The following is a 27,761-nucleotide window of genomic DNA, read 5'->3' on the forward strand; positions in this document are numbered from 1 at the left end:
CTAAAACAAGTTCAGGTTTGTAAAATGGTAGACTGGTAGATTTATTGCCTTGTGTTGTAGACAAGGGTGGTAGAAAATTCACCTAAATTTCCTCTGCACTTTATTATTCTATATATTCGAGTGGCACATGATTAAAATCATAAATTTTATGATAATTTTCTCAATCTAATAAATTGTACTATACAATATATTTTAAAGCTGTTAAGTTGAAATAGAAACATGGAAATGCATAATAAAGATTTTTTTTTATTTTTATGCTGGCATGCTTTTTAGTACATTAAGCTTGCAATAAATGAATCTATACAAACTAATTTAAAGTCTAATGATTGTTGTTATATATTGATCATGATATAATGCCATAAATGGTTAAAATTTAAGGAGAATTTCTTGCAGTATTCAGAGCTCAATACCTTAAATTAAAGACACTTTCTTGATCTTCATTCGCCTTAGTATGATAAGAACACCATGTTCTTTTTATATAATTATGTATAAACTCTTTTGCTGGAGATCTAATTTGTCATTTGATCAATTTACATGTTTCCAGTTCTGATTTAAAATATTAAAAGTTTGAGATAAGGTTATTCATTGTGTATTTTAATACAAATGTATCATTATTGTAGGCCCTATTTGCTGCTGGAGTTAGCTAGATTATGTCTGGAGCTCGACTTTCCTGATCTTGCCCAGGACTGTGCTGACCATATGAAAACATGCAGTGTTAAGGTTTGTAATAGAATAAAAGAAGTAGAAATAATGACTGTCGCCATCACGGTATCAGATTGTCTGTGTTTAAAATGATTAATTAGTCCATTTATATTTATGCATTAAAATCAAGAAATAATGTAAGTTATCAAAAACCTTACAGAAGGTCTGTAGATACACTGGTGTCTTATTATACATATAAGCATATTAGTTATTATCAGAAATGTAAGATAAAGGTCTGGAGAAACTGGATATAGTGTCAACTCTTTTGTGTATCATGATCTAGGATAAGCTGTGAATTCCTATTTTCAAAATGGACATTCTAGCATGAGTCCTTTTATACTTTCTATTTGTACTATTAAATTTTCATTTTTTATATTATTTACTCTTGCAGTTTGGATTATATACTTTTGCAATTTGGATTATGTGTCTAATATGAAACAGTATTGAAATTTAAAAAAAGGCATGTAGTTTAAAGGTAACAGTTATTGTACAGTCATGTATTGTTATTACAGGATCCAGGATTTTACCTGGAACTAGAATTTTTACAGTGTGATATCATGGTGAAACACCTTGCAGAGAAACAAGAATCTCTTCACAAACATGTTGTTGATGTAAGTCAAACACCTCTACTTTTTATGCCACCGCAGCATCTGCGATGCGGGGATGCTGCGGTGGCACATAGAGATTCACCTGTGTGTGTGTGCGTGTGTTTGTGCGTGTGTTGGTGTGTGTGTTTGTGTGTGTGTTATATAGATTATATAGTGAACTTAAAAAATCTTCTTGTGAAAAACCACTATTCCAATTTCAACCAAACTTAGCAGGATTGTTCCTTGGGTGAAGGGCTTCCAAAGTTGTTCAAAGAATATCATTCCATGCAGAAATCTGGTTGCCATGGCAACCAAAAGGAATTATAAGAATAAATTTAAAAAATCTTCTTGTAAAGACCCAAAAGGCCTAAAGCTTAGATATATTGCATAAGGCATTGTCTGGTAGACTTCTAACAAGATTGTTCAAATTATAGCCCTGGGGTCAAAATTGGCCCCGCCCCGGGGGTCATTGATTTTCACTATGTACATATAGTAAAAACTTAAAATACCTTCTTGTAAAAACCCAAAAGGCCTAGAGCTTAGATATTTTGCATAAGGCATCGTCTGGTAGACCCTTACTAAGATTTTTCAAATTATAGCCCTTGGGTCAAAATCGGCCCCGCCCTGGGGTCATTGATTTTCACTATATGTACATATAGTAAAAACTTAAAACACCTTCTTGTAAAGACCCAAAAGGCCTAGAGCTTATATATTTTGCATAAGGCATTGTCTAGTAGACCTCTACCCAGATTGTTCAAATTATAGCCCTGGGGTCGAAATCGGGCCCGCCCTGGGGGTCATTGGTTTTCCTTATATGTATATAGTAAAAACTTATAGTAAAAACTTCAAAAAAAATCTTTTAGCAATTGACAAATGCTAGAGGTTAGATATTTTGCATGAAACATTGTGTAGTAAACCTCTAGCAAGATTGTTCAAATTATAGCCCTTGGGTCAAAATTGCCCCCGCCTGTCCTGGGGGTCATTGATTTCAATATATACATATAGTAAAAAAATAAAATAATCTTATTGTCTGAAGGTACAAGGCTTAGAGCTTTAATATTTGTTAAATAATATCATCTAAAGGTACTCTACAAAAGTTATTCAAATTTTGCCTCTTGTGTCAAAATTAGCCCGCCCCCTGGGGGGCCATAGGTTTTCTTATATGTATATAGTAAAAACTTAAAAAATCAAATCTTCTTCTAAATTTACAAAGGCTAGAGTTAAAGATATTTTGCATGAAACATTGTGTAGTGAACCTCTTGCAAGAGTGTTCAAATTATAGCCCTGGGGTCAAAATTGGTTCCGCCCGGGGGGGTCATTGATTTTCATTATGTACATATAGTGAAAAAATAAAAAAATATTTTTGTCTGAAGGTACAAGGCATAGAGCTTTGATGTTTAATATATATAATATCATTTATAGGTCCTCTACCAAAGTTGTTCAAATTTTTCCCCTGGTGTCAAAGTTTGCCCTGCCCGGGGGCAGTGCTCTCATTATGTATACATAGTAAAAACAGAAAATAAAACAAATGTTTTCTGAATGGGAGAAAGCTATAGCTTAGATATTTGACTTGAAATGTTGTTTGGTGGACCTGTATCAAGATTGTTTTGAATTAAACCCTTGGGTCAAAATTATGCCTTGCCCAAGGGGACAGAGACCTACTTTCTTGTCCTTTGATGTACGGCAATGACATTTTGACCATGTGCACAGTTTTAGTTGTAAAATTGAACTTTGATATCAGGTGACCTAGATTTTGATGATGTGACCTACTTTCTTTGTCCTTTGATGTACAGCTATGAAGTTTGAACCATGTGATGGCATAGCATTTTTTTCAAATGCAATCTTGTTTTATTACTCTTTATAATTTAAGACACTTTTTTTCTGTGAATAATTTTGAGATTATACCTAACAAGGTTTTTTTTTTTTTTTACAATACTTGCCTCTCAAAAATTATGTAAAATATTTAAACATGCTCTTTTTTTCAAAGAGTTAGTACTCTTTAATTTTTCTCCTTTGAAAATTGATAACACATAGAGCTCCACCAAGTGATTAATTTCACTTAATGACATTTTTTCCTCAAAGTTATATTTGGTGTTTTAGATTCGTCAACAAGCTATCAAGAGATGTGAAGAGGTGATCATGAATGCTATAAGACTTGGTAACCCCAATGTTATACAGGTGGGCTGTGTTACCCAGTGGAACCTGTGTCTGCCACTGCTTCAACCTAACCTTAGACATCATGTACGTAAACCACTTACACTTGTAGCTGAGGCATTGGAAAATATACAAAGGTTAGTACTAGCTTTTACTGATGATTGAATGTTTGATTATAATTATATGGACTAGGTTAAATTAGTTGTTGACAATCAAGTTTAAAATTGAATTTGGTTATATGCACATTTCGTGGTCTACAACAACAAAACAATTTTACATGCATCCCTACCCCTGAACTTCTTTAGCACCCAACCCCAACACCACTCCCTGCTACTGAATATTTCAAATTTGGAGAAACTATCAAGTTAGCTTAGGATTTTCACCTAACAGTAAAGGTTGGAAATGGCCATATGCCTTAATTTAAGCATTTTTTTTTGGTTTTAGCAACACTACTTGGAAAATCATAGAGCTGTCCTACTCATCCTTGATGCAGCAGATTTGAATCTCTGCATAACTTCAGAAAATATTCACTTTAAACTAAAGACATAACATTTTTCAACGTTATTTGCTTGATATTACACACCTGTATTGGAGATAATGATTTTAGGTCACTGGCCAAGGCCCATAACTCTAGCATGATATTTTCACCAAACTATTTTCTGATTTTGAAATTCCAGCAAGGCTATTATTTTACAATCAGGTACTGAGAATGGTCCAGTGCACCATCTATGTATTATATTTTGTCTTCAGTTTGCTGGTACAGTTGAGATGTCAGGTTCACACAGAGCTGGCTAAATGTGAGGAAGATGTGGAACAAATTGAGGTTGCCATGACAAATCTGAAAAAGGTTCGTAAAACACTCCTGCATGTTTTGATTGTTATAACGAAGCAGAAAAGGGAAAATTTCTACAGTAATGCTGTTGAATCATTAAAATTATCTAAAGTTAGTGGCTTTAATGTTGCAATATAAGTCCCATTATTAAGAGAAAACGTTTATTGGTAAAAGCGGCTGATGTAGTATTGTATGTGTGATAAATCTCGAGAGATGAAGCTATCCAAATAGCCTAGTTTTCTAGTATTTGAAGACTTCCATTACTATAAGGTTTGAAAATATGTCAATCTGTTAGGTTTAAATAGCTTTTCCTTACCAATGTAGGGATGAACTCTGTGGCTGATTATTCTCTCAAGGGAGACAACTATTCCAGCTACCTAAAAAAATGTTGGTTGTTCTACTAGAATGTCTGATAGTGTTTGAAATCATGCTTAATGGGGCCTATTGAGGTCTTTCTCAACCAATAAAACCATGTCACCTTTACAGTGTATGTTTGACTTAAAACTAAAATTGTATCTGGTTAACATGAAAATACAAATAAAATGAACAAATTCCAGTAAAAAAATATTTTTTTTACTTTAGAATAATATGTTCCTTATTACTGAATATATTTTGATTTTTTTTTTTTCATATTAACAAATAAGCAGGTATGTTTGAGACTTTACAACAATGTATATCTAGTAGTTTCACCATAAATGATTCATGATACAGGCACTGGCTCTAGATGATGCCAAGATTTATCAGGAGAGATTGGAGGTGATGTTACATAGACTTGAATTACGATCAGAACTTTATCAACAACCTGAGAGAGTAGAAGACATTGCTGGCATGATTATAGAACAGGTAAAAACTAGTTCCTATAAAAAAGAAGTTTTGTTGGAAGAAAAGAAGCTCTGTTGTCGATAAAAATTATCCAGTATGGAGCAAATCTGAATTATCAGAATTTTAGAAAGATAATGGAAAAGAGTCAAATCAAAACAAAAAAACGAAAAAAGAAAAATAATGAATAAAAAAACAGGTGAAATTCATATTGATTGCTCAAGGCTGTTTAAGGTCAATATTCTGGAAATTTCACCATGACTTTGGTGTTGTTAACAGATTTGAGGAAAAAGCATCCTTGTTTAAAGTTGTAGTTGATAAAGTTAATTTATCATATTTTTATTTTTTTAATTCTGAACATGTGTTGTTGATGTTTCAGGCGAGGAAAGCTAACTCTGGTACAATGAGAATGAAAAGGTCATTGTTAGTGAAAGCTGGGGAGGCTTTAGCACCAGATGCCTTTAACCTTGTCCTAGATAGTGAAAGCAGCACCAAAGGTATGTTCACTTATCTGCTCATCTTACTGTATTTATATATGCTGTGATTGAAAGTAATATTTCAGGCAGATCAGTCAGTTTACTTGGAGACTGAAAGAACTATGGCAGTATTTGTAGTGAAAATATATTGTAAACATCTGTATCTGCTATTTTATGTCTATGAATGCAGTGATTGTTGTGTTTTTGTTGGTGTTAATGTTTTTATGTATTATGTACAAACATAAAATTGTAAAAACAAGAATTAAAATTATTTTCATAGACTGTTGCTCAATTTTTATAGTGGGAGAGGCTTAAAATAATGGTCGTGAGCTTTGTTTTTTTTTCAAATTTCATTACACTTTGGATGACATGTACAGCTTTGAACTTGATATCATAATGTGTAAGGATTGCAATGCTCAAATACTTTAATAGAATAATTTAATTGAGCAACTGTGTACACACAGTCTGGATTAAGACTGTACTGAAGTGCCAGTTGGTCTGGTTCTATAGGTAGAGTAGGTTTGTTACATAAACACCACTAGCATTCCAAAGATGAATAATTATGTTAATGTGTGGTTTAAGGTTCCAATCATTTTCCAAAAACTTTAACATCAGTTAAAGAAAACATATAGAAATCTTCATAAAATGTTTATCCTTTTGTGCTAAGTAAATATTTCATAAAGATGGAAAATTCCAACTTATGTTGTAAAACGGTTGCACAAGTTATTTTTATTTTAGTTTAATTATTTGATATGTTAAATTTCTGTTGTTTACAAGACATGTGCATTGTTTATGTTTATTGTTTATTCATGTTAAATGTTTTGTGTATGTTAGCCCTCGAACTTGCTATGAGCAAGAACAGTCACGGTACAGTATACAGAATATGTTGTCTTGGTAGATTCTAGACTGCTGTAACTGCATTCAATTTAAGAAGCAGATAAAATGGTCATCTACCGATTCAACAAGATCATTATATAATATAGCATGCCTTTGGTGCATGGATATTTACAATTTTATTGTTGGTAGAAGGCATTGCTCTCCATTTATATTAACCCTTACCCTTCTGGACCCTAAACTGACAATCCTTTGTCATCAGTATATAGCCTGATTATGGCCAGGCTCTTCTGACCAGGTCATTTACTGTTAGCTGACAAACTTAAAATTTTGATCATGATATCCCTAAAATTGATAATGGATAGTTGTGAAAATGAAAGCTTGGCAGTTTCAGTTTAAGAAAATCAGCAGTTTAAAGGTACCAGTGAAAATTTGAGAGTTATTCTGATTCATCTCAAAGTATTTGTATTTTTTAATGGTTTGGCAAAAGTAGCTGGCAGTAAATTCTGCAGAACAGTCATTTTGAAAGTGGCAAGGGTTTACGGAGAGCACTGCAGGAAAAAGAACACAATAAAATATTGTAAAAAAAAACAACAGAAAATTTAATAAAGTACTAATATGTGTGGAATAGTGACAAATTTTGCAACAGCTCTTTTTTACACAGGAGAGATAAGAGCAGAGCTTTATGTTAAACAAAATAACTTCTTCCAGTACATCAGAAATGTTACTAACTGTACTAAAATCTGGCAAATAGAAAGTAAAAACATCCTAAGGTTATGGTTCTGTGGCTTATAACAGTCAAACTTTCAGACTTTCTTCGATGAAATATCTCTGCTAACTCTATCCTTTCTGTAGAATATGTGGGTTTTAGGAAATTTTATTTGAGAATATAAAGGAATTGGATTAACAAAGTCTATTTACAAGTTGTTTTTCTTATTATGCAGACATTTTTATAGCAAGCAAGAAAAATTGATTTAAAATTGCTTATACAAGTTACATAAAATTATTGAAATACAGCATTTTTGTAACATCACTTTTCATTGGATAATTGTGATGTTTGTGTAGTTTTATATAAACAGCTGCTGTCAATTTATGAAGAAGTCAGCTTTTTCCTCTAAAAAAGGAACTTTGCTATATTATAAATTTGTTACAAAGATTTTGACAGGTTATATGGCCTTATGTAAATGGTTGTTTGCAATATAACCCTCTTCAAAATTTACAAACAACCGTTTATTTAGGGCCATATAACCTGTCACAAATAATTAAAACTAATAATATAAGAGGCATTTACAAACATGGTTTCAATATCAGTCAATTGGTTTTACTTAGATTTATGTAGTAAGTAAACTAATGTAAATAATTGGAAAATTCTGTTATTTTGTTAAAGAACAATGCCTGGTCATAGTTTGATAAAAGGGTTCTTCTATTTGTAAAGATGTTGACATTATTATTTTACAAGTTTTAGTCAGCATTAATTCTCAGTTGTTTTTTGTGTTTTTTTTTTTAAACAAATTTTTACCGGGTATATTGGATTTTATTTCCAAGTTGTTCAGAACTATGAATCACTGTTTTGGGTTCTAATTCCATTCTGCACATTAGATTCTTCAACATGCGCAAGTTGTCCTGGTAGCTTATAATAATAATAGTGATTAGTAGTTTTGCCTGGAATTTTTTCATACCTTAAAATTATGCAGTGGCTGTGCACCGGAGGTCTTCTTTTACCGCTAAAACTTGAAAATATGTCATAATTTTGCTGTCACTGTCTTTTTTTCAGAGAAGTTTTTAAGCTAATAAAGAGCGTGCATTTAAATAACTGACTATGCATATTAGAATAAAAATGAGTGACTTTTAATTCAGTCAGTTTAGCAAACACTGAAAAAATTTTTTTAACCTGAAACAAATTAGAGTAATGATCATGCAATGTGTAAAATTTACAAGACTCAAATTGTAGAGTAACTCCTTACAGTACATTGTGTTAATAATAATAATAATAAATTCTATGTTAACTAAATAATGTCTTACCACTATTTGAATTAAATGTGATATGTGTAATGTATGTACACTGTGTCATCTTTGTTTCATACCTAAGGACATTTCTTAAGTTTTGACAGACAATTATCGGAGTATAAGGTGATAATTTATAATATGTACTTTTGATGAATGAAAAATCATTGTATGACGCCAAAATCTGGTGTGATCTATGAAATTATCATATGAATGCAGTGATGTATTTCAGTATAGAAGATGACATAAGAAAACTTAGATATTTCATACATGTATGTACAGGTGTAAAAATCTCAATATTGTAAACTGATATAAGTACCGGTATTTGTGTACAAATGCATATGAAGGCTTATTTTAAGTTCTGGCCATTATTTTTTTTGTATATTTTCTGTCAACTGTATTGTTGCATTATGTGTAAGTTATTATATTTATGTGAGTGACAATCATGTTATTATTTGTAGATGTAACTGGAGGTAAAGCACCACTTACACAGATCAAGAAACTTTCTAACAAAGCTCGACAGTTTAATAAATGTGTGAAAAAAGCTGAAGGACATCTGCAAAGACTTGGCAATGAAAACGACAGGGAAAGGTAATGGAAGTGGGAAAATTTGCCTTTTTAAAGTGAACTGTCTTTTAGACTTTCTTTTACTAAAACATTGTTAAGTCAGTGTTTCAAAGGTCCTATAAAAAAAAAGACATTTCAAAGTTAATGTAAAGCTGACTATTGCTTGTTTGCTGATGGCATTGGTTCAAACTCTGACAGGGGCATGCTGTTGTTTTCTGGAGCTTGAAACTTTATGCCAATTACTTAGTACTAGATAGTTTCAGGAACAAATTCAAGAATGTATCTATCAGCTTACAGTTTCCTAAAAATCAAAATAAAATAAATTCTTTATAAACTAAAGAAGGTTGGCTTCATATTTCAAATTATTCTTCTTAATTTTGTAAAGTTTGTTAATTCAAACAGTAATTGTAATTTCTGGTTATATTTTTTAGACAATTTCTTTCTTTGTCACTGAAAGTCAATAAGAAAGATAAAACCAAATATTTGATATTACTTCATTCACTGTAATAGATAGAGATTGATAGTCTAGAATGTGAAATCTGCATAAATGGTAAGGGGAGGGACTTTTGGTAATTTTACTTTGAACCAGTGATGAGGCATCCCTTCTAGAATTTTGATACATACATGTGATGATTGTATATAGCATATAAAGTGCTTAATCTTACTGTCCCCTCTTTGTTCACAAAAGGTTTACCCTTCAAAATATAAAGTTATCACATTTATTGTTATATTTCAGAGCAAGATTATGGGGAGATTTGGCAAAGACTGCCCGCAAACAAGAAGTCTGGGATGTTTGCCGTGTAGCATCTAGATTCTGTTTGTTATATGATGATGGAAGGTGGAAAAATATTGTCATTGAAAAAGATGAGAGGTCGGTTCTTGATATAAGAACAAAATTTTATTTAGATAGATAGTATTGTAATTTTGATCTGATGAATGTGTTCAGTATAATCATAAAAATCTAATAATAATTATGGACTACACTTATGCAATCCTTGCCATCATTGAGATATAATTGATAAGGTGTTCAGACATGTAAATGCAAAGTATTGTTTGAACTTTGAGGTTTTCTTCACCAGCAAAGATGTGTCCGGTTCATGTATTTTGAAACCAAGATCAGTAAACTTGGGATTGAAAATATTTGTCCAACAATTTGCATGAAAGATACCATTTTCCATTAGGAGTATGACCCCATTTTTGGTGGTTTTTTTTTTTAAAGGTGAAAAAACCTATGAAACAATAGACATGTTCCTTTTGTATAATGAATAAGGTCTCTCTGGAACAAGCTTAACAAACTTGTTTAAGAGGAAGTCATTGTGTACAAGTATTCCGTCACTTAAATTGTATATGATAAAGTAACTTTAAGACTATTTAATCCATTGTATAGATAAGGAATGGGAAATTTTGATTACTGTGTAATTTTGCTTTGCTAGTGAAATTTGTGATATTTGTTTGATTTCCTTCACAAATACATTTGTATGGTAACTTTTATGACAAGTGTTTTTGGTATTGATTTTTACTATGTTGTTTTTAGCCCCAAGCCTGTAGAGAAAATAAAAACTGTTGATTCTAGTATGGATGGTACCTTATCATCTAATGACCGATCCAGCACCCAGCTGACACAACAAGATGGTGGCAGATCCGACTCCCCAACCCCACAGTCCTCACTCTCAGACAAAGATTTACTCAGGATGTTTGCTGAGGTTAACTTCATTCAAGGCGAGGTAAGTTGTGTGTATATTTATTATATTTTGTAAATTTTACTTGTTCAAGTGCTTGAAGAAAATGAATTGCATCTTCTGGAAAGTTGGCACTAAGTTAATGTTGGAAGACATTAAATTAAGCTGTTTTAAAAATGAGTTTACAGATCTGTAATAAAAATGGTTATTTATTTTATGCTTTTCAGTGGATTAATTATTTATCCATGAAAATTATATTTGATAATTTCACAGTGAAAATTATCAAAATATAATTTCACACTTTTCAATGACGAAACTACTTTCTTAAGATTTTCCCTATGTGGTACCTCAATTTTATTTTTGCTGCTGACAATGTCAGGCTGTTCAGAGAAAAGCAAAGCTGAAATTGATAAATAACTTAAATGTTAAAAGTAATAAAAAGAAGAAAACTTACTTCTATTCATTCAAATTTACCAAAATCAACCAAATATGGTCTTCCTATTTGTTTGCTTACACTATTACATTCTGATAGAATACATTCCTTCGACTGTGACAGACTGCTGATCCCTTGGTGACGCTAACTTTTTGCGACATATTTAAGTATTTACAGTCGAACAATTAAACATGCTTTATGCTTTATTTAAAATCAGTGAATAATAGCAATGAAAGCCATCAGCTTGAAGAATAAGTAAACAACCCAGTTTTCGTTAGGCAGCCTTTCAACAATTCCAAGTTTTCCAATTTCCTAGCTGCTTTTTGAATGTTGACACTTCTGTCAACACTTATAAATTGTCTGTTACAATCCTCAAATAAGTTTTCTTTCTTTTAAAAAGGTGTATGACTAACAAATCCAAATGATAATCCTCTGAATCAAACACAATTGTTTTCCTCCCGTGAAATACACAACTTTTAAAAATCGCAGCCGCTTACATTTAACTAAGCCAGGTCTAATATAAATTCCCAGTAAGTAACAGAAATATGGATGGATGGTTGGACTTTTTCTCCTACAAGAATTGTTTGTTTTTATTATTAAAACAAACGATCATTCATATCTTTTTAATAAAATAAATAATATCACCGCTATTTAAAGTTGATTGTTGAACTTATTTTTCAGCCAAAGACTTATTGTATTTAATGAGAAAATCGACTAAATGAGGTAGATATGAAATGGGACTCTAAGTGGGGAAAACAGATTTTAATATTAATGTTAATATTAAGGAAATTTTGTTTAAACTTGTTTTTATGCATAAAATAAAAAGACAATTTGTTTGTTTGTTGTGTAAAATGTAATTTTATTTCATCTCATGAACTTTAAAAACAGTATTCTCACTCGTGGCTACGCCACTCGTGAGAATACTATTTTTAAAGCCCACTCGATGAAATAAAATTTCATCTTACACACAAACAAACAAAATCCTCTATATAATTTTGTTCATACTTATGATTTTATTTAAAGAGCAGATTGCATAATCTTACATCACTGAATATGATTTATGGACTAGCCTTGCTTTGAATTTGTAAGTACAGAGTTGTCTGAAGTGGTTTCCATTATTAAGATGCAATAATTTATCTGCCAAATAAATACAGTCTATAATGGTGGCAAAGGCAAATTATAATTGCTGGGGGAATTTGGCACAAAGCTACATGTGATAGAATCTATGATTTATTTCATCAGGCAATGGTACATCTGTTGCGTACAGAAGGTGTACAGTTAAATGATGCCCCTATACCACCTGTAGACACCAGGAAACATCCTAAAGGATATGTTGCTAAGAAACCAGAGGAGGATCCAGATTGGATTGAATACTGGTATGTTCTGTTATATCTCTGTCAAAGATGAATAAGAATGTAATATTTATTCCATATTTTTAAATGTTCAATTTTAGGGGGAAAATTCAGTTCCATCTTCCATTACATTTTCTTACCAATACTCACAGCACTTTCAATTATTTGATTGATATATAACATATTTGTTGTGAAGGTACCTTACCTGGATCTCTACCTGTTGGGTAGAGTTGCTTGAGTCAATGTCATTAAGGCTAAAGATGACTTTTGCTGATAGTAAGGCCATGTTTAAGCTTTGTCCAAGTCTGTCTGCTTAGCTCAATAGAGAAGAGCATCAGATTTTTATGCCCCCACAAAGTGGGGAGCATATAGCGTTGCACTTGTCCATCTCTGTCAAAGATGAATAAGAATGTAATATTTATTCCATATAATGCACTCTTAAATTTCAAATGTTCACTTTTAGGGGGAAAATTCAGTTCCATCTTCCATTTCATTTTCTTACCAATACTCACAGCATTTTCAATTATGTGATTGTTATATAACATATTTGTTGTGAAGGTACCTTACCTGGATCTCTACCTGTTGGGTGAGGTTTCAGGTTGCTTGAGTCAATGTCATTTAGGCTAAAGATGACTTTTCATGGTAGTAAGGCCATGTTTAAGCTTTGTCCAAGTCTGTCTGCTTAGCTCAATAGGGAAGAGCATCAGATTTTTTTTCTTCGCTTGATCCTCTGGCGAGGTGAAATTTCTTAGTGACAATTGATCAGAAACCATGTCATTTGTTTCTCACCTCTGATTTCGAAGTTATGTGGAAGATCAGTACAGTAGTTTGTCACTTCCGCAGAAATTTGTAAAAAGTGGTCTGGGAAAGCCGGTGTTGTGGACTCACCAAAACTGTGTTAGAATTGGCGAAATAACTAGATGAACAAATAGCTTTGTGAGAGCAGCATTAGGAAGCATGCATCCATGTCAGTCTATGAAATTGAAATTTTTTTATTAGAGTAGCTTTAGTTTGAATTGTAAAACTTTAGATTCTTTATGAGAGCTGTGTCTATTTCAGTGATTGGATAAAATCATTATCAGAAAATGGTACAAGCAGTTTCCTGCGTGGTCTGGCTCTAGGGGTGGAGCTAAACGAAGCATGGCTAGTGTGTTGTGCCTCAACATATGTGTGGAACTATAATAATCATGTGTTAACACAGTTGAGGCATAGAGAAATCATGGACACACTCACTGTTGTCTTTGATGGACTGAAGAAAGTTGGACATGCAAAGTAAGTCAATTAAAAGTTAGTCATAAAGTTTTTGATTTTATATGGTTTGTTTTTATTCATTCAGTGAAATGCTATATATTTATCAGTATATTTCATTATAGATCATTTATTTGAATTTAAAAAGTTGTTAAAACTGTATACTAAGTGCACTGGGGTTAAAATCCCATGTTTTTAAGTCCTCACAAACATTAATATTAAAAAAGTGCATTTCACAAATATATTTTTTTAGAGTTTTAAAGATATAACTAGGTCCTGATGAAGATCATTGTTGATCGAAACTAGTAGACTTTAATAAATAATTTTAAACTATTAGGTGGTGACGTGTGGTTTCTCTTAGTCCTCCGCTACCTCTGGTATTAATTTAGTTCATTTTTAGCTCGACTTTTCTATGAAAAGGGGAGCTATCCTACTCGCCCCGGCGTCGGCGTTAGCGTTAGCGTTGGCGTCACACCTTGGTTAAGTTTTTCGTACCACCCCACTTTATTTCAGAAGTATTACAAGTATGGCTTTGAAACTTACCATACTTGTTCACCATCATAACCTCCATCTACAGACAAGAGTACATAACTCTGTCAAGGTTTTTGACAGAATTATGGCCCTTTTTTGACTTAGAAAGTGTATTGAGCTTGGTTAAGTTTTTTGTACCACCTCACTTTATTTCAAAACCATTGGAGGTATTGCTTTGAAACTGACCATACTTGTTTACCATCACGACCTTCATCAACAGACAAGAGGACATAACTCTGTCAAGGTTTTTGACAGAATTATGCCCCTTTTTGACTTAGAAAATACATTGAATATGGGTAAAATCCACTTATTGCCTTAACCCTTTGAGATATTGCTTTGAAACTTTTAATGCTATTTCACATCATTACCCCCATCTGTACGCAAGAGAAGGTAACTCTGTCAAGGATTTGTTTTAAAAATTAAGGCCTTTTATCGACTTAGAATCTTGGTTAACTTTTTAGTACCAGTCCACTTTTTGACTGAACTGTTTGAGATATTAATTTGAAAGTTGGAATACTTGTTTACCATCATGGTCCCAAAACATGGGCAGGAGAAGGTAATTCTGTTAAGGATTTTATTTGAATTATGGCCCTTTTTGACTTAGAAACTCAGTTAAGATTTTCATTCTTGTCCACTTGTTGACTTAACCATTTGAGATATTACTTTGGAAGTTGGAGTTCTTATGTGCCATCATGAGACCTATCTGTAAGCAAGAGAAGATAACTCTGTGAAAATGTTTCTTGATTTGTACTTAGAAATTCCTAGTTAAAGTCTTGTGTGCCCTTAACTGTCAAAGTTTTGTTTTATAGGCAAGCACTAAAAAAGTCGAGCGCGCTGTCCTTCTGACAGCTCTTGTTAATTTACATTTTTAGCTCGACTATTTGATAAGAATAAGTAGAGCTATTGCAGTCACCCGAGCGTTGGCGTCGGCGTCAGTGTCGGCGTCTGCGTCGGCGTAACCACTTATGTTAAAGTTTTTGTAATAGTTCAAATATTTTCATAGTCCATTGACATATGGCTTTGAAACTTTGCACACTTGTTCACCATCATGACCCCAACCTGTAGACAGGAGGAGGTAACTCTATCAAGTATTTTGACAGAATTATGCCCCTTTTTCGACTTAGTATTTATGTTAAAGTTTTTGTAATACCTTAAATATTTTCCGAGTCCATTGACATATGGCTTTGAAACTTTGCACACTTGTTCACCATCATGACCCCAACTTGTAGACAGGAGGAGGTAACTCTATCAAGCATTTTGACAGAATTATCAATTATGCCCCTTTTTCAACTTAGAATTTATGTTAAAGTTTTTGTAATACCTCAAATATTTTCAAAGTTCATTGACATATGGCTTTGAAACTTTGCACACTTGTTCACCATCATTACCTCAACCTGTAAGCAGGAGGAGGTAACTGTATCAAGCATTTTTTTTACTATCAAGCACTAAGAATAGTCGAGCGTTGCTGTCCTACCGACAGCTCTTGTTATATCTATGTTTCAGTGAGACATCATCTCTTGTAAACATATGTAATGCTCTATCATATGCGTTGATGAAGCCGTGGATACCTGTACCCAGTAAGGAGGAGCCACCAGCACCTGAGACTCCTAGAATTGACTCCGGCAAGAAAGGAAAAGCTGATCCAAAAGCAAAGAAAACTACAGCCAACACAGTTTCCATACCATCTGAGGCAATGCCGGACCTGAAAAAAGCTATTGAGGTAACTAGATTAGTTGATATCTAGCAAATTTGCTGTCATTTCAAATTCATGTTTTTAGTCTTTTTAGAAATGTTAATGAACAGTGCAAATTGAATTTTAGAAATAAAAGTATGTAGCTCCCGTCCTTGTTTCTATCAACTTTGTGTATTTTGGTTATGTTCAGTGCATTGGAGTCATGGATTTTCCTACATGATCATGTTTATGAATTGTGTGCACTAAGTTGAAATTGTAAACCCTGAGAATCAAGGCTGGTCTATGTGATGAAATTGTAAACCCTGAGAATCAAGGCTTGTCCATGTGACGAAATTGTATACCCTGAGAATCAAGGCTTGTCCATGTGACGAAATTGTAAACCCTGAGAATCAAGGCTTGTCCATGTGACGAATATAAAGACAGATCAGTATGCACATCATAGCAGTTAGACCATGCTATATACTATTTCCTGTTTGTCATTTTTATGTTGAAACCCCCTTTTTTTATGCTCCCCGTAAAATTTCGGGGGAGCATATAGTCGGCGCCTTGTCCGTCTGTCCGTCCGTCTGTCCGCACTACCGAATAGGGATAGGGGGCCATCTAACTGTAAACAGAACAAAAGAGAACAATAGAGTTCATTCCGTAACAATAGAGTAAGGGGCCATTGGCCCTCTATTAAACAATAGAAAATAACAAAAGAAATGGCCCCTTATTCCATTTCGGCCGGACGTCCGTCCGTCTGTCCGTCCGTTTTCTTGTCCGGAGCATAACTTGAAAACCCTTGGAGATAATTTGTTTAAACTTCATACAGTGGTAGAGGGCATTGAGGGGGAGTGCAGTGTCAAAGAACCATAACTCTATTTTGCCCGGTTTTTGAATTATCTCCCCTTATAGAAAAATCTTGTCCGGGGCATAACTCTAAAACTGTAAGAGATATAAACATGAAACTTTGTAGGTGAATAGATCTCAATGGGTAGATGTGCAGTGCATAAGAACAATAACTCTTTTTGTCCTAATTTTGGAGTTATTGCCCTTTGTTAATTTCAACACTTTTAACTTTGTCCCTAACATAACTCTAAAACTATAAGAGATATCAAGATGAAACAATGTAGGTAGATAGATCTCATTGAGTAGAAGTGCAGTGCAAAAGAACCATAACTCTGTTAAGCCTCATTTTTGAATTATCTCCCCTTTTAGAAAAATCTTGTCCCGGGCATAACTCTAAAACTATAAGAGATGTAAACATGAAACTTTGTAGGTGAATAGATCTCAGCGGGTAGATGTGCAGTGCATAAGAACAATAACTCTTTTTTTCCTAATTTTGGAGTTATTGCCCTTTGTTAATTTCAATACTTTGAACTTTGTCCGGAACATAACTCTAAAACTATAAGAGATATCAAGATGAAACATTGTAGGTAGATAGATCTCATTGAGTAGAAGTGCAGTGCAAAAGAACCATTACTCTGTTAAGCCTCATTTTTGAATTATCTCCCCTTATAGAAAAATCTTGTCCGGGGCATAACTCTAAAACTATAAGAGATATCAACATGAAACTTTGTAGGTGAATAGATCTCAATGGGTAGATGTGCAGTGCATAAGAACAATAACTCTTTTTGTCCTAATTTTGGAGTTCTTGCCCTTTGTTAATTTTAACACTGAACTTTGTCCGGAACATAACTCTAAAATTATAAGAGATATCAAGATGAAACATTGTATGTAGATAGATCTCATTGAGTAGAAGTGCAGTGCAAAAAAAACATAACTCTGTTAAGCCTCATTTTTGAATTATCTCCCCTTTTAGAAAAATCTTGTACTGGACATAGCTATAAAACTATAAGAGATATCAACATGAAACTTTGTAGGTAGATGTATCTCAATGGGTAGATGTGCAGTGCACGAAAATCATAACTCTGCCTTGCCTAATTCTGGAGTTATTGCCATTTGTTTATTTTTACTTTTTGAAGTTGTCCAGAACATAACTCGGAAACCATAAGAGATAGCACCAAGAAACTTTGTAAGTTGATAGATAACAGTGATTAAAAGTGCAGTGCAAAGAACAGTAACTCTGCCTTTCCTAATTTTGGAATTATTGCACTTTGAACTTTTTCCAGGGACATAACTCTGAAACTACAAGAGGTGTACTTTCCTGTGTCCAAAACCTATTCGGGGAGCATCACCCGGCTCAAACCGGACTCTTGTTTTTTTTTTTTGGAACCATGTTTAAGGCCCGTTTATTTAAGAAAAAATAATACAATACAAGAATACAAACCATGATAACTTTAGCATTTTCATTGATATGTAGATAATTAAAAATAAATTTATTTTGTTATGTTATTAAAGGAAAGTCCCATATCAAAGCAAGAGAAGTCCATTCAAAACTAAGCATGGTAAAGGACCTTGACTCAAGCATTTAATTCAGCCTGGCTGATTCTACCTTCTACGATGTCCACTGATGCCAAGTCATTGACTTCAAAGCATTTGCCCCGTTTGAATCCAACTAGGGGCTTTTTTCGTGTGAGGAAGCTGCCCAGCTAACTTACAGAATGTCGATGATTCTATGTAGGTGCTTGTTCGTGCCTGAAATAACAAGGAAGTGCATCTGAGGTTTTCCTCCACCAAAGTTGACATATGACCTTAACATTGTTGGTGTGACATAAAACCCAAGTAAAAAGAATGTATATTTCAGGTGTGTGAGTATGTTATAGAGGTCACAAATGGAACAAATCCTCAGGATGTTGTTGCTATTCCAGTCAGAATGCCTATACTACAAACATGGGTGTTTGCTAAACAGATGGCACAACAACAAATCACTAAAAATCTTGGCCTTGATGAGGAGGTAATGTTGTTTTAATATGTTTTACTGTGACAATTTCATATGCTGTTATTTAGTTTATATTATACATACTTTTGAAACAAAGCCTTATTATTTTGAAATGCAAATGCATGTTGTGTTTGAAAGTTTTCATTATATTTTTACATGTATTTAATATCAAATGGTTTTAGCATATGGTTTTATCAGTCTATTTAAATGACTGTATATCTTAGGTCCTTTATCAAGAGCCCACAATGTATTAATTTGATACTTATTATCTAAACACAGTTCTGAGAAAAAGTAGATAGGTGTAATTTGAAGGGAAATTCTAGCAAGTTTTTATATTTTTATTGTCTGAAATATGAAACACTTTTAATGCATTTACTCATCTGAAGCTAAAAATATGCATAGAAAAATAAAAGTTAACTACTAACTACTTGCATGTGTAAGTTTTAAAACCACCTCGAAAAGAACTTGGTTTCCTTCCCAACCTGTGATAGATTTTTGACTATAATTAAATCAGTGCTATGTGATGCTTTATTTACACGGTGATTTATATTCTATTTATAGCCATGGACAGAAGGTCAAAAGGCAATGTCAAGGTCAATTGTTGCCGTGGAGATGTTGAAACTCAACAAAAACAATATCATGGAGTTTAAAGAAGTGCCTCCCATAACTGAGGTAAGACTGGTTATAGTAATAGAACTTATACATTATTGACAGGTTATATGGCTCAGAAAGAATGGTGATATAACCCAAGAGTGATTAAGTTAAGGTAATCTAGGAAATTTTATAGATGTTAGTAGTCAATAGTTTAATAACAAAATTTTGTTTTGATAATTTCTTTCTTAATATTACAACTAAAAATTATAATTATTTATTGTACTTAAAATAAGTGTTTGAAATATCTAGATTTTCAGCATTTTGAATATATTTTGCTAGGTTGCTAATATGGTAGAGGAATGCCGCTGGACTGATAAGTTTGTTGAACTTCAACTTTGGTCACATCTGACGTCCCTCGCGTATGATCAGAAGATGCATAGTCTGGTTATACGTTGTAGTAAGAAAGCTCTGAGGTTTGTTGCTACTGGCACTCAGCCAAAGAACAAGAAAATTGATGGGTAAGTCTATAAAAACTCAAACCCCTGGTTCTTTGAGATCTTGATCTGGCCTGCTTCAAATTTTAGTCATTTCAAAGATGTTAGGATAAAATATATATGTAAATTGATCTGAAAATCTTGTTAGGATCTGGTTATACTTTAATACCTGTTGTAAGGCTTACTTAGCTAGTTTGATAGCTGACATGGGATACACCTGTACAAAAATCAAATTCTTTTTCTTGAAAGAATTTTGTTTCACTTAAGCTTTACTCATTTCTTAACTTCAGAGAATTCAAATTAAATATTCATTTGATCAAGGAGAGTCTTGATTAACTTTTCATTTTCAATGCAAATTTGATTCCTCTCACCAGTTATTTAGGAACATGCTACAAATAGTGTCCCACATAAAAATTATAAAAGTATATTTTGTTGTTTTATTTACCTTTTTTATTTCGAAAAAATATTTTTTGAGGGTCAAATATATGTTAAAATGCATTTAAAATTTTGACCTTAATGTTAAAGACATGCACTGCCAGATGCATATATCTAATTAATATCTTTAAAGTTATGGTTTTGTTTAACATAAATATTTTGCAGGCATAATCAGATGGTTGAATTCGAGATGTTGAGCTACTCCAGTGGTATATTAGGACAGAGTCTTGTTGATAATATGGGTGGTAAAAATGCTATACGTAGAGAGGCCCTCTCAGCTTTCCTTGACAGTGCCAGGTAAACAAAAACATAAATTATACACTATTTCAGTAATCAAGAAAAACAACTGTTTGATTTTATATAGATTAGATAGTAAAAGAAATGTTGTAAAGATTTTAAGTAATTTCAAAGGATCTCTTCCTTAATGTTTAAAATGTTTTTCTTTGAAGAAGTGATATTTTTTACCCAAAAGTACATATTGTGTATTGAAGACCTTTTTTGACTCTAATTTCTATTTTTTCTTTATTTTTGAATACTCTTTGTTCTTAAAAATTACATTTCTGAAATGATTGTTTCAATGTTATTTGTTTAACTTTAATTTGTTTATTTCTATACTTATTGTAAATTAAGGAGCTGTAATTAGTATTACATTATAAAATAACAGGTTTGCTATGAAGGCAGACAACTATGAGTTAGTGATGACTGCAGCTAGACACTACTGGAATGCATGTTGTCCGTTAGTCAGTCAGCCAATAGAAAGAGAGCTGTTGAGAGAACCAATCAGAATCATCCTGCAGTGTATCACAGAAACTGCTGACTCATTGAAGAAAAGGGAGGTAAGTTGGTTAGGGATAAGAGCAGAAAAATTGTTGTTATGAATACTTATAAAACATAAATTTAAGTAAAAATAAGATTTGTTTGTGTATATATCACACATAGAGGTGAGAAAATCACATTTTTTTCATGAACACATACAGTTCTCTAAATGCTGTTGATTCAGTTGCATATATTAAAGTCAAAACTCATGATGGACAAAATAAAGACCTTAATGCTATTGTTTAAATTCAAAATCATGGCCATGACACATTTGTTCACCTAAAATTTATAACAAAAAATCAAGCTGGTGATGCAGTTGTTTACATAAAATTTCAAGCTATTGGTGCTATTATTCACATAAAAGGTTAAGCTTGTGTTGCTACAGTTTACCTTAAATTCCATGCTGATAATGCTAAAGTTGACATGTATATTTAAGGTGATGATGCTAATATTTAGATTATAATTGTAGGAGAAGAGTGACGATGAGAAGAAAGAGGAAGATGGTGGTGAGAGTATAGGAGATATGAAAGAGGAGGAAAAGACTGTGGGAGGTATAGGAGCTGTTGAAGATGATCTTACTCTACGTGCTGCTCTCTATGGTGTCTTCTTCCAGTCTTTTGCTGACAAGGTATAAAACTGTGAAATATAGTCATCACATTATGATAGATTTGTAAATTCACAAATTTTCATGTCATTTTATACACTTTAAACACTAGGGCCATTGTTGCTGACTTCATCACAATTGCCCTTCACCTAAATGAGTTTAAATCCTGCTAGGGACTTTTGACTTTTTCTTGTAAATAACTTCGTTCAGTGAGCTAATGGAAGGTGGGTGGTTCAAGTCATGAACTGGCTTGTGTGTGAAATAATGCCAGGATTGGCACCTGAGGTCTACTACCAATAATGCTGAAAAGTGACGTAGAACAGGCCTATGTCACCAGCAAATAGAGTGACATAACTTGATTCTGTGATTCTGGCAATACAAATACATGTATGATATTTTGATATAGACATTTATTTGAAAAAAATTTATAGACTGTTTAAAGCAGCGTAAATCATTAAAAAAATTATTTATATCTGATTTCCATTTTAATTTTAACTACGTATGGATCATATGTAAAGTGTCATAAAGATGTACTAGATTATTAGACATGTCTCATTTTCATTCTGCAGGGTGAATGGGAAGCTGGATTACAGGCCATGGATCAAGCCATTGCAGACATGCCTCGCACCAAACATAGATTGTAAATATAAAATTTTTAACATCTCTTCATGTACTTGTAGTTAACCAGTTGAACACTTACTAGTATAATACATTCCCTATGCCACCAGTACAGACTAGTCTGCATGTTAGTTCAGTATTACATATTCTACACAGGTGGCTGCAGTTTATAAAAATGGAAAGTTCCAATTCAAATCAGGGCTAGTTCATTATATAAATCCAGCAGGGAAAATTTAACAGTGAATGGTTCACAGTTAAAGGGACACTTTTTATATGATAACCTAGAAATATTTATATGATAATGATTTTATTCATTAAAGCTCCTGTACGGATTTCACATTTATCCGAACATCCATCAAACATTTACAAATGTTTATTTGTATTTGTTTGCACCACTTACAAAATTTCAAATGTTATATACATATTTGAGACATAACTCTAAAAACTATAAGAGATATCAAGATGAAACATTGTAGGTAGATAGATCTCATTGAGTAGAGGTGCAGTGCAAAAGAACGATAACTCTGTTAAGCCTCATTTTTGAAATTATCTCCCCTTTTAGAAAAATCTTGTCCAGGACATAGCTGTAAAACTATAAGAGATATCAACATGAAACTTTGTAGGTAGATACATCTCAATGGGTAGATGTGCAGTGCACAAGAATCATAACTCTGCCGTGCCTAATTCTGGAGATATTGCCCTTTGTTTATTTTTACTTTTTGAAGTTGTCCGGGACATAACTCGGAAATCATAAGAGATATCATCAAGAAACTTTGTAGGTTGATAGATCACATTGATTAGAAGTGCAGTGCAAAGAACAGTAACTCTGCCTTGCCTAATTTTGGAATTATTGCACTTTGAACTCTGAAACTACAAGAGGTGTACTTTCCTGTGTCCAAAACCTATTCGGGAAGCATCACCCGGCTCAAACCGGGCTCTTGTATTTATTAGCTAGTAGATATAATAGAACAGCCTTGTATGGCTAACAAGGAGTTAAAGAAAAAGTATTAGCAAGTTTTTAATGTAATCAAGAAAAGTAAAACATAGAAATGCTAACTTTCAGGTTGATCTTCAAGCATCGTGTTATAACCAAAGCCAAGTTAGGAAGAAGCGTTGCCATGGATATCCAGAAGTTCAAGGTCAGTGAGGTTACATGTTCACTATTTTCTTCCCGTTTCATTCCTAACATTGATGTGAATTAATAAATTCTCTGTATGAAGGGATATGTAACATGTACTGTTTTATTATGAAGTTATTCCTTAAATCAATATTTATGTCTTGATAGAATTATACCTTAAAATTTTTTGATAATAAGATTTTTTTAAAACTTTGATACGCAAATGACAATGTCTGTTATTTTAAACTGCAATTTATTAGACTGAGATGAAATACCTTAATCGAGGTCGAGCATCCAATCGAAAGGTTAGTTTAATGCACAGCTTTTTATGTTGTCATGGCAACCACTCAGTTCCCTACAAAACCTGCTTCTGTGCTGGTTGTATAAAATATGTATAATATAGTCAAAACCGCCAAATATTGAATGTTATATATTATAGCAATATGAAAGTCATAGTTTGTCAGTGTATTATTGTAATGCATGGGCGTGACTAGGTGATGGTGTACACTGTTATGTACTGGTATCAAGTTTACCAATGTTATACTACTCATCTTGCCCTGCTCTTCCTGCTCGTATGTTATCCCTATAACTGTACTTTACCACAACTCTATGCTCACCTTTATGTTTACACCTATATTTGTATGATCCAATTTCTATATACAACAAATACCTGTGCCGTAGTTACACAAGCTCGGATAGAATAGTATAAATAGGTAAAATCATATTCCTTCTTTATTCATGTTAATACCTGGTACAGGTTTATATCTTACTTGAATGGCATATTTTATTCTCAGATGTTCTGCACCATTTATAAAACCTTTTAAAATAAAAATGAACAGCATGCCATCTTCTTTTCATGTTCAGCTTGCAGTATCCCTGTTTATTCATAACCCTATTTATTCCTGATGATTATTGTTATATTATGATAAAAAAAAAGCCCATACTGAGTAAGTCTCACTTTAGAAATACATTCATGGTGATAAATACTACAAAATCAGTAATTATTTGCACTTAACATTAAATTATTTCTTCAATCTTGAATCTTTAAACTTTTATTAAATCTTAGTCAGTTTTTCTCAAGTATGATTTTCTTAAAATATTTTGGCTCATATGGGGGCATGCAGGCTTAAATATGTCTGTATACACAATAGAACAAACAAATCATTTCTTAATTATCAATGGTATTTAAAGGTGTCTGCAGTTCAGGGTCCTTGGAAATATATTTGTTACACAGCATGTATTGTACAGAACATGATGAAGAAATACTATGTTTCATTTGTTGCTATGAAGATCAATTTGTTGTATTTTCACTCGTACATTTTATCAAGGTTGGTTTAAAATGAATATTAACTGAATGCAAAGATATATGACCTTGTTGGGTTTTTTTTCATGTAAGTAAAACTTTTGTTACATACAGGTAAACATGCTTTATAGTTTCATGTAAGACTAGGAATGTATGAAAATTAAGTGATTTATGTTACTGACTTTGAATTACATAATGTCACAGTAACAGGCTAAATTCCTGACTGACACTTTGGATTCTTTAAATGAAAGACTTAATGTTGGTGGTTTAAGGCTTAGCTAATGCTCTGAGAGTCACTTCCTCCGTTTGATCTACAGTATTGCAATAGCTTCAAATCCAGCAGAAAAAGATTTAATCATGTAAAAACTGACTTACATTTTTTTTGTTAAATGGTAACTTATTGCAGCCCCCTTCCTCAGAAAGGTGTATGCTCTATTTACTGTTATATTGGAGTTTTCATTATAAATCTTATATATTTGTGCCTAGGATGAGCTGGTAAGTGTACGATGTTTAGCATATCATTAATGATATGGCCAGAAATAGTCATTTAGGATGTGCTAATGTAGCAAGTGTAAAATATTTCAGGTTGCTGAGGAGATTTTTCTTTGTAGAATGTGCTATAATAGTGATATATGTTTTAGAATATTTGAAGTCTGTGTCTGAAATAATGCACAGTATTTTACTTGAAGTCTTTTTAAAGCTGGAAAGTCACCATATGACCTCAACAGTGTTGGTGTGACTAATAAATAGTCAATTTTCTGAAGCTGAAAATGAATGAAAATAGAATATAAAAGGTTTGAAGTCTGTTGTGTGTTTACCTTTTTGTACTTCTTTATTCTATAACTGTATGCTAGACAGTTAAGAAGTGATTTTCAATGCTATATAGATGTTCTAATAAAATCAAGCAGCAAGTCTTAGAAAAATGTTTGCTAGCAGTCTTTGAAATCTATATAGATTTATTTAGGACATTTTATTGTTTGTTGTTATATATAATATGTAAGAATACATAACTATAGCGTGGATATACATGTACTTTAATTGTATCAAATGTATTTTTACAGGTTTTATTAGAACGTTAATGAGGATAGAATTAAAGTATAGCCTTGAAGTTTAGACTAAATTCATCCATATGTTTATGGCAAATAGATTCTGTAATACACATGTAGCAGTTTTATTAGCCAGTGTGTCTTGATTAATTGTAAACACAAAACATACAAGGAACCCTATTTGTCATATAATGAAAATAAGTGACTGTGTATATAGACTTTAACCCAATGTTGTATTGAAAAATGAGTCTTGAGGTACATTAGCAGCTTAGCATTCAAGAATTGTTATGTTACCTGGATATGGTTAATACTATCACATCTGCTCCTTCATTTAAATTCAGTTATACTTGTCATCACAGAGATTAAAAAAGTTCTTGACCTATTAATTTAGGCTTTTGGCATTGAGTTAAGTCACAAATATGTCAAAATGAAATGATTTTTAAGAGTGTATGATGTATATTTTGAATGTAGAAAAGCTGTATAAAAGAGACTGTCTTATTTAATAAATATATGATTCTTTTTGCCTGCAGACAGAGTTGGAGGTCAGTTTAGAAAATGTTAAAAGTCATTTGGTTAGTTTCTGATAGAGAGACATTGTAGATCATAGATATACAATTCAAACATTCATTTTGTTAAAAGCATTTCATAAATATTCAGCTATCCAGCCAGCATACACAACATTATGTTTCTACCTAGGTGCCTGTTAGTGCCAAGATTAATGCATGAACTGAGGTCTTCCTCACACCAGTAAAGCTAGACAGTCGCTGTATGACCTTTACTGTGTGCATTGTTGGTGAGATGTAACTGCCCCCCCCCCCCAAAAAAAAAAAAAAAAAAGAAAAACAAACAAAAAACACAGAAAAAAATCCCAAAAAATAAAATAAAAGAAATTAGTTTTAAAAAAGTACAAAGCTTTTAAAACAAAGCAATAGAATAACGTACATGTATTATATTCATCTTTTGTTGCTTTTCTTATTCATGAGCTATTTATTATTCAAACATTTAAAAAAAAAACATTAAAACTTGCTTGTCAAGACAAGGTGCAATTGTTAGACAATAGGCATAATTCTGAAACCAATATTTTTGAAGTTTTTTTTTTCAAACAAGCGTTAACACATAATGTGGTGCTCTTGTTGTAACTTTTTATTGAAGTATGAATGTTTGAATTGTATAATATTTAAGGGTGACTTTGTTGTAAGAATTATTGTATATTTTTTATCTATATCTTGTCACATTCTTATAGGTTTCCTTTGGTCACTTACTGTTGTTTTTGTCACAATATTTCTTTCTTTTATGTCACTTTTTGAAAATAGAATCATTTAATTGTTGCATCTTTCTAGAGATAAGTGAGGGAAACATTTTAGTTAGAAATACATTTCTGGTGTTTTTTTTATAGTTTTTTTGTTTGAGTTAAAATCCATTCAGCTTATATTTGGGTTTTGGGGTTTTAAACAAATATGTCTTTTTATGAAACATGTTACAATGTATTTGGTGTAAAGTGTTAATTTTAAGATTCAATGAATTACATTTTTCTAAGACTAATTATTATTTGATGTCAGTTATAAATGCTTAAATAAGGATTGCTCTTAAAATTGTGTAATACACTTGCATTGCTTTGAATTTTGGACTGCAAATTGTGATTTTTAGAGATTTTAGTATTAAGATACTTCAGTGGACTGACCAACTAGCCTCTCACATAAATACTGGTGGCATGGACAAGTCATTATTGTTTCCAGCAATGTAAGGCTTAATAAACACATGAAAATTCCAAATTTTGCGTATTTTATGAAGAATTTGTAATACCCTCTGGATCACAGCACTTAGCCAACTTTAAATTCACAGAACATTTGTTAGCCTAAAAATAAATTGTTCTTTTTATGCCACATCAACATAAATTAAGAAAGCAATCTTTTTTTTCCTAGTTTACATATGTTTACTTTTGTGTACTCTTATTAGAAGTTTTCATAATGAATTCAGTATTGATAGTATTTTCCTTGTACAC

The 27,761-nt window shown here is 32.5% G+C and overlaps 1 protein-coding gene across 4 annotated transcripts in view; it reads left to right on the forward strand.

Moving 5' to 3' along the window:
* LOC132741344 (cilia- and flagella-associated protein 46-like) overlaps positions 1-27,761 on the forward strand; it is an 87,790-nt gene that overhangs the window by 13,848 nt on the left and 46,181 nt on the right. For 2 of the 4 annotated variants that reach the window (XM_060729490.1, XM_060729491.1), the window contains exons 11-31: positions 621-720; positions 1,215-1,313; positions 3,390-3,580; positions 4,194-4,290; positions 4,987-5,118; positions 5,474-5,591; positions 6,405-6,437; positions 8,870-8,999; positions 9,712-9,846; positions 10,510-10,699; positions 12,330-12,463; positions 13,499-13,711; positions 15,722-15,938; positions 18,598-18,747; positions 19,294-19,404; positions 19,666-19,844; positions 20,421-20,552; positions 20,920-21,091; positions 21,541-21,699; positions 22,245-22,315; positions 23,357-23,432. In XM_060729490.1, coding sequence (XP_060585473.1) covers positions 621-720; positions 1,215-1,313; positions 3,390-3,580; positions 4,194-4,290; positions 4,987-5,118; positions 5,474-5,591; positions 6,405-6,437; positions 8,870-8,999; positions 9,712-9,846; positions 10,510-10,699; positions 12,330-12,463; positions 13,499-13,711; positions 15,722-15,938; positions 18,598-18,747; positions 19,294-19,404; positions 19,666-19,844; positions 20,421-20,552; positions 20,920-21,091; positions 21,541-21,699; positions 22,245-22,315; positions 23,357-23,432 — 2,839 coding nt within the window. Of the gene's footprint in view, positions 1-620; positions 721-1,214; positions 1,314-3,389; positions 3,581-4,193; positions 4,291-4,986; positions 5,119-5,473; positions 5,592-6,404; positions 6,438-8,869; positions 9,000-9,711; positions 9,847-10,509; positions 10,700-12,329; positions 12,464-13,498; positions 13,712-15,721; positions 15,939-18,597; positions 18,748-19,293; positions 19,405-19,665; positions 19,845-20,420; positions 20,553-20,919; positions 21,092-21,540; positions 21,700-22,244; positions 22,316-23,356; positions 23,433-23,670; positions 23,716-26,289; positions 26,332-27,761 lie in introns of all 4 variants that reach the window. The other 2 variants (XM_060729488.1, XM_060729489.1) reach the window with 2 other exon arrangements.

This window comes from Ruditapes philippinarum, unplaced genomic scaffold (assembly GCF_026571515.1).
Source record: "Ruditapes philippinarum isolate M1 unplaced genomic scaffold, ASM2657151v2 ctg627_1_1_1_1, whole genome shotgun sequence".
Classification (NCBI taxonomy): domain Eukaryota; kingdom Metazoa; phylum Mollusca; class Bivalvia; order Venerida; family Veneridae; genus Ruditapes; species Ruditapes philippinarum.